General features: G+C 36.3%; 1 protein-coding gene across 1 annotated transcript; it reads left to right on the forward strand.

Moving 5' to 3' along the window:
* LOC107610451 lies at positions 1–2,635 on the forward strand. The gene is made up of 5 exons (XM_016312501.1): positions 1–220; positions 432–1,309; positions 1,550–1,753; positions 1,876–1,985; positions 2,107–2,635. Exons 1-5 carry the CDS (start codon positions 1–3, stop codon positions 2,633–2,635), a joined length of 1,941 nt encoding a protein of 646 aa, XP_016167987.1.

An 8,035-nucleotide genomic window follows, 5' to 3' on the forward strand; every position in this document is an offset into this window, starting at 1 on the left:
ATGGTTAAGAAGAGCTCAGAAAAATGGCGAATGTGTGCATATTTCACAGATCTGAACAAAGACCACCCGAAGGATTCCTACCCGCTGCCGAACATTGACAGGCTAGTAGACAACACCTCTGGATATCAAGTGCTGAGTTTCATGGATGCCTACTCTGGATACAATCAGATACTAATGCACCCAGACGATGAGGATAAGACAGCGTTTGTAACCGATGAAGGTAATTTTTGCTATAAGGTAATGCCTTTCGGACTAAAAAATGCAGAAGCAACTTATCAGAGACTGATGGACAAAATCTTTAAAAATAAGCCGGACGAAACATCGAAATATACATAGAGAAACAGCACGAAGCCGACCTTCAGAAGATTTTTCAACAACTCTGAAGATACAACATGAGGCTGAACCCAGAAAAATGTGCATTTGGTGTACAGAAAGGGAAATTTCTCGGATTTATGCTCACAAACAGAGGCATAGAAGCCAATCCCAACAAATGCCAAGCCATAATGAACATGCAGTCCCTGAAGACAGTCAAGGAAGTACAACGTCTCACAGGTTGCTTAGCCGCCCTATCCAGATTCTTACCAGTTGCAGGCACCAGATCTATCGTTTCTTCAAAATCATGAAGAAGTCAGACAAGTTTGTTTGGACAGAAGATTGCAAAAAGGCCTTTTCTGAATTCAAATATATCCTGGCATCATCGCCTATACTTAAGAAACCGGAACAAGGTAAACCACTTTTTATATCCCTTTCAATTTCCGCTAACACTATCACTTCCGTGCTTGTAACAGAAGCAGGGAATGAGCAACACCCGGTGTACTTTGTAAGCAAGGTCTTACAAAATGCCGAGAAAAGATACCCGATGATAGAAAAGTTGGCATTCGATCTAGTCATCATTGCTCAACGGTTGAGGCACTACTTTCAAACACACCCAATTATAGTTCGAACCGGTCATCCCCTACGACCTAGCAGGTCGATAGAGCTCTCTGAGTTCGACATATCATATCAGACACAGGGATCACCTAAAGCCCAAGCATTGGCCGACTTCATCTCGGAATTCACGATTAAAGAGGAGACAATCAAAACATGGGAATTATACGTGGATAGAGCATCAAACGAAAATGGATGTGGAGCAGGAATCCTCCTGAAAGACGATACTGGAGTCCAGGCCGAGCAGTCAATAAAGTTTCTTTTCAAAACGACCAATAACCAGGCAGAGTATGAAGCTCTCTTAGCCGGCTTAAGGTTAGCCAAGGAAGTAGAGATCTCCAGCTTAAAAGTACACTGTGACTCTCTCCTTGTAGTACAACAGGTAAACAGTCATTTTCAGGTACGAGATTCGCTCCTGAAAAAGTATTTGAAATCAATCAAAGCCATGGTGAAATTTTTTAAAAATTTTGAAATACTACATATACCTAGAGAATAAAATTGTAGGGCCGATATTTTATCCAAATTAGCTACATACAGGGTAACCAACCAAATAGACAAATTGAATCATCTCACACTAATAGAACCAAGTTTAGATACCAAATCTGTTCTAAGTGTGTCACAGGAAAAAGACTGGCGAAGACCATTTATTCCCTACATAAAAAGTGGAGAAACACTGGAGGGAGAAAGCCCGAGGATATTCAGATACAAAGCAAACCATTATACCCTATTGGGGGAGGACCTATACAGACAAGGTGTTTCTAGGCCTCTGCTGAAGTGCGTTGGTCAAGCAGAAGCGGAGGCTGCCATGGAAGAAGTACATAACGGGGTCTGTGAACACCATACCGGAAGTAGGAGTTTGGCTACAAAAATACTCTGAGCAGGATACTATTGGCCGATATTAAGGAACGATTGTAGAAGTAAGGTACAAAGCTGCGATGCATGTCAAAGATATGCACTGCTCATCCACAACCCGGCCAAGCTACTACATACCTCAGATGTAAGTTGGCTATTTCACAAATGGGGGATGGACATACTCGGACCGTTCCCAATTTCAACAGGTTAGGTAAAGTTTCTTTTGGTAGCAATTGATTATTTCACAAAATGGATAGAAGCACAGCCTCTTGCAAAAATAAGAGCAGAAAAGGTACAAAATTTCATTTGGAAATCAATTATATGTAGATTCGGTTTACCCAGAGAGATCGTATCTGATAATGATAGACAATTCACGGATAAGAAAATTGCTTCATATTTAACCGACCTGCATATCAAACATCGTTTTTCCTCTGTCGAACACCCACAAACTAATGGGCTCACGGAGGCTGCTAACAAGGTTATCTTGCAGGCCTTAAAAAAGAAATTAACAAATGCTAAAGGACACTGGGCCGAGCTTATACCAGAGGTGCTGTGGAGCTATAACACAACACCCCAAACCACAACAAACGAAAGACCATTCCGACTAGTCTACGGCGCAGACTGTATGATACCTATTAAGATCAGCCAGGGATCCACTCGAACCGAATACTTCGACGAGCAAGATAACTCGGAAGCCAGAGCGGCCAAACTTGATCTGATAAATGAAGACCGAAGCCTAACTGAGCTAAGGCAAAAAGCCATGCAGGCAACAATGCAAAAGCAATACAATAAAAAGATGCGACCAAGAACCTTAAAAGAAGGGGACTTTGTATTAAGGCAAATGGAAGAAGTTTAGAAACCACCAGGACACGGGAAGCTAGATGCCAACTGGGAGGGCCCTTTCCACATCTCTAAGGTAATCGGAAAAAGAGCCTACTCTCTCGAGACACTAGAAGGAACAACTCTCCCCAACACTTGGAACATTTCATCTTTAAAGATTTATTACAGTTGAATACCCATTTTAAAAACGAAGTGGCCAGGTACTCTTTTTCCTGATCACGAGATTTTATCCGTAAGGAGGGTTTTACTTGGACAGGTTTTAACGAGGCCGACCATTTCACATCCTTCCAATCACTCTTGAAGGCAAATAAATTTATTACTATCACTCAGACTTTATACTTTCCGAAAAACGACAACATCAAACCAACAAAACAAAGTTGGAAATTGCATAAGCAGTTATTCAAACACTAAACCCGACTTTACATGTCGAGCAAGAGGAGTTCAAAAGACCGACTTCAAAATTGGTATCCAAGAATAAATCAAACAAAAATAATTCGGGGTCAAAATTACAAACAACGATACCCAACCTACCAAACAAAAACCTATTTTTCGAATACAAACAAACTCTAATAATGAGTTCCTATCCGTCAACATGCGCATCAATTATCACTATCTAATCAACAGCATAAAAGTTGGAATCAAAACATTCATCCAAAAGAAATTCATAACTTAAAACCGACGTAAAAAGTTGGATAAAATAAGTTCAAAATACTCCGAACAAAATCGGACAGCCACATACAGTACCAAAATACATACAGCAACAAAAAATTTTTCAAAGGGGGGTGGAATGTTCTCGGCATGCCCCTCGCTAGCTTCGTCATCTACAAGCTCACCATTAACAACTATCTTAGTCACGTTGAGTTTCCCCACATCAAAATTCGGCGAAAACAATGTGACTTGGCTAATAGCACGATCAAAACCAGCTACGAACATGTCCATCTTCTCCTCTTCAAGCTCAGCAAGCGGGAGATTATCTCACCCTTGGTCTTATCATTATCTTTAATCTCAGCTTGCAATAAACGAGTTTGTTCCTGAAGATGACAAACCTCATCTTCCTTCTCCTTCATCTTCGAGGTAATGCCTATGACGACCTCATCCTTTTCTTTCAAGGAAAGTTCAAGTCCTGAAACTTTATCAGCCATCACCTGCTGCTCTGAACCTAATAGCTCGGTAGCACGCCCAACGCACATCAAGCGAGATGTGACAATCTGTATGCACACAATGAAAAAATTCAGAGAAACAAAACAATTAAAGAAAGTCGGTAGATATAAAAACCAACCTGAATAAACTTCCCCATCCCTTCAACTCTAGTCCGACGAGTCAGGAGCATATCTCCAAGATACTGAGACACGCGATTAGCAAGCTCGGATATTGGGAATTGATCACTCCATACGGACTGAGAACTCGTCCCAGGTATAAAGCCATGCAGCCTCCTCTGCCTTTCAAAAACAGACTTCGCAATAGCACCATGATCACCTTCAGAAATCACCTCCAGAGACCTCTCCGACTCAATCCTCTTCCTTTTTGGAGAAGGAGGAGGCTAAGCAGAAGAATAAGCAACATCACCTCCTGCCTCTTTCACAACCGCAGAAGCGCTACTACCTTTTTCAACCTTCTTTTTCAGATAAGCTTGAAATTTGTCCGAACTCAAATTCGGAACCCTACCACCTGCAACAAAGAAAAACAGAAGATGAATAAACACAGCCAAACAAAGATTAAAGTATATAAAACCAATATTGCCTATATACAGTTCAAGCCCTTCTTTGTCATTTTTCTCTTCAAATCTCAATAACTCGGGAATGGATAAACATTCCCCATCAGCAAAATTATCAATCAAAAAGTTTAAAAAGAGGTCTTCCTCTTCACTCCTCTCATCGGATTTGAGGATTTGCAACGGTTCCAAACACCAATATATAGGGTATTTCTCTATCAGTTCACTATCTAAATAGAATGGATATACAGACTCCAAAGAGTGGACTTTCACAAACATGGATTTGAAGTTTTTAAAAGAAAACTTATAGAAAAGGAAGATGGAACGGCCCGGAAAACTACTCAGAAAGACCTAAAGCCCTTTCCGTACCCCTTTTGATTGAAACAAAGAAAAGAAAACATTAAGAGAATTAGGCAAATCCAGAAAATCCATCAGACATTCAAATGCACGCAAAAATGCCCAGGAGTTAGGATGTAACTGCGATGGAGTACAATTTAGCTGGGTTAAAACCTTACATTCAAAATCCGAAAAGGGAAATTTTACATACAACTCAGTCAGACAGGGAATATACATATAAAAATATCCCAAATCCCCCCTCCTCTCACAGACCCTCTCCTCACTAGTACAGGGAAGAAATTCCACACGAACACCAGAACCTTGCCTAACAAACTTCGAGGCTTCTAGCTCACGAAGCGACCCAGTATCGCAATAAGATGACGCATGAGTTTTTACATCAACATGAACCCAATGGTAAGGGTTCTCTTTGTTCACTTCGACAACTTTTAACTTCTCTTTCTCTTTTTCTTTAGCCATTTTTTCAGAATAAAACAAAGTAGACGAGAAGGAAAAAAGACGAAAAGACAGCACAAAGTCGAGAAGACTAACCTCTGGAAGACATGTCTTTTACTTATGAGATTTTGCAACTGAACCTGTATTTTGTGTCTTTCCAAAAAGAAAACGGTAAAGGCTTAATTACAACCCACTACTTTAGTGGGAAGTTGAAATAATAGTGGCACACCCAAGAAGAAACGATCCGCATCCAGCTTAGCTAAAAAAATTATTGTGGCCCAATTAATAAGGTAAAATTTTTTAACCATTTCTTACCCACTTATTTCATTTAAACCTAACAAAAGACATTTATTTTCTAAACCCAAGCTTGAAACGCACGTTGAGCTTGGCGGCTACGAGTATTTCACCTCAAAACACTGAGGTATAACTCTACAAGAAGAAGCTCAACTTGCTGAAACTACAACAAGTCAAGCTTGGGGCTGTGTACTGTACCCCTGTAATCTCGGACAAACTGAGTTATACCTCGGCACGACTTATCATGAAAATGACTTCATCTTAACTTATCGCTTCCCATAATCTTGCCACGAGGATCTCGGATGCAACCGACGACTAATTCCACACTGACTGTGTTATAAATCGGGCACGGTACCGACGATAGAAGACAGATCAAATTCACTCCAGTAACATACTATCAAATAGACGTCTCGATCATATGCACATTTTTGTTTTTAAGTAATTCCTTTACTGATTTAGGTGTCGGAGTTCTTTTTGCAGGTACCACACTCGGATCAGAGTTTACGAGGATATTCTCGGTTCGGTTCAATCTATCAGGCACACTGGAATTGACGTGAGACCGACGTATAGCTCGGGAGAAGTATCTTACCAGAACATATACTAAATAATTAGTCACTCCATATAGAATTATAGAATTATGTATTTAACTCTCATAAACTTTTTATTATACTATTGTATATAAATTTGATTACTCATCTATTATATATTTGATTATTTTGTTTGTTAGTTATTTCGTAGTCGTTTTTTTTATATATCTAATAAGATTGTAATAAAACAGTAGATAAATATATAGATACTATTTTATGGTGCTTGTTATTGTACATAGAAAAAATAGTGGCGAAATAAAATTCTCTTTGATATATTTTTCAAGATTCTCTTTGACTTATCGTTGGTCATCTCTCAACGTACACTAAGATTATTTTAAGCAATTCACTCACATAAAAATATTTCAAATGTTTTTTTAAAATATTTTTTAATAATTAAAATTTAATATATATAACTAATTAAATTGTGTTATTTTTATTAAAATTAGACCAGACAAATCAATTTAGTCGAATAACTAAAATACTCATATTATATATGTATATTGAAAATTCTAAATCATAACCCTATGACCATAGAGAAGAAAATGACTAAAACTTAAGATTTTTAAAATTAATATATATAATAAGAGTATTTTAATTATTTTATATAATAAGAGTATTGTAGTTATTTTCTATAAAAAATAATATTAATTTAGACAAATTTAAGATTTGATTCACCATTTTTTCGGTCAAATTAATTTATCTGGCATAATTTTTATAAAAATAACACGGTTTAATTGATTATATGTATTAAATTTTAATTATTAAAAAATATCTTTAAAAAAATGTTTTAGACATCTTTATCTGAGTGACTTTTTTATTTCAAATGAATACTTATATTTTGATAATATTTGATTAACTCAATGTAGATTGAATTTTGCTCTAAACTTATTTTTGGTGGAAGCAACAATTTTTTACTTTTCCATCCTTGAGAATTACCCTGAAATAATAATACCATGTTAATTATCTATTTTAACATTTAATATTAAAGAATGATATATTAGTCTCAAACATTCATCACTTTTTTTTTTAGTAATTTTGCATTTCAATGTAATTTTGGATAATATTATTATTCAAACAATATTTAGTTTTTTATAATAAAAAAACACAAATCACATTCACATTATTCTAATTTTAATCAAAATTAATTTTATAAAAGTACAATCATACTAACATCTATTTGCAAACGTTATTCTAAAATACACGATATACGCCACTTCATTCTCTCGGTATAATAATCTTTTCATTATAGATTTATCTTTATTTTATTATTATAATTAGTACAACACATAAAACGTGTGATGCCGTTACATTTTTGTGTCAATTTTCTTTTATCCTTTCCGATTTATAAATATAATATTTTAAATCTTTAAAAACTTTTTTAGTAATTTCTTTTCCATCTTAAAGACTTAGATAAATCCATCACAAATTCTTCCAAAAACCTAGTTATATCCTAAAGATAATAATAATAATAATACAGTCATGTTACACATCCATGTATTTAAGTTATCCAAGTTGGCCCAACTCAAACTCATTAACATGTATTAATGAAGCATGATTCCACGCGCCAAAGACATGAAACGCCTCTTGTTTCATTTACGTTTATTATGAAAAAAAGTTACTTCTTCCTCAATACGAAACCACTCATTCTCTTCGAATCTCTCTCATAATCACTCAAACTTCACTCACGTTCTCTGCGAAAACCATTACTGAAGAAGAATCGCAAGAAGATTTCGCAAAGAACAAGCAAAAACGAATGAAAATAGCAACAGAGACTGACCAAGGTATGAGAAAAACTACTGTTCATTTGAAATCTTACAATGTAGCATTTCTCCTAGTTGCATTTTAGGTTTACTAGATTGATTTGCTTCGCTTAGTAGATTGACGTATTCTAATTGCATTTTTACAGTGTAACTAGGGCTTTGAATAAAATTTGTTCTTATTTTCATACAGTTCAGTGGATAGTGTAACTAGCGCTTTGAACTTTATTGTTACTTTGTTCAGTTCTTCTTTTGCATGGAGAAATACTATTCTTGAT

Source organism: Arachis ipaensis, chromosome B08, assembly GCF_000816755.2.
Source record: "Arachis ipaensis cultivar K30076 chromosome B08, Araip1.1, whole genome shotgun sequence".
Lineage (NCBI taxonomy): Eukaryota > Viridiplantae > Streptophyta > Magnoliopsida > Fabales > Fabaceae > Arachis > Arachis ipaensis.

Coding starts and splice junctions, on each gene's coding strand:
- LOC107610451 (XM_016312501.1), top strand. CDS start 1: ATGGTTAAGAAGAGCTCAGAAAAATGGCGAATGTGTGCATATTTCACA. Junction 221..431: donor AGCGTTTGTAACCGATGAAG/GTAATTTTTGCT, acceptor TTTGGTGTACAG/AAAGGGAAATTTCTCGGATT. Junction 1,986..2,106: donor ACCGTTCCCAATTTCAACAG/GTTAGGTAAAGT, acceptor AATTATATGTAG/ATTCGGTTTACCCAGAGAGA.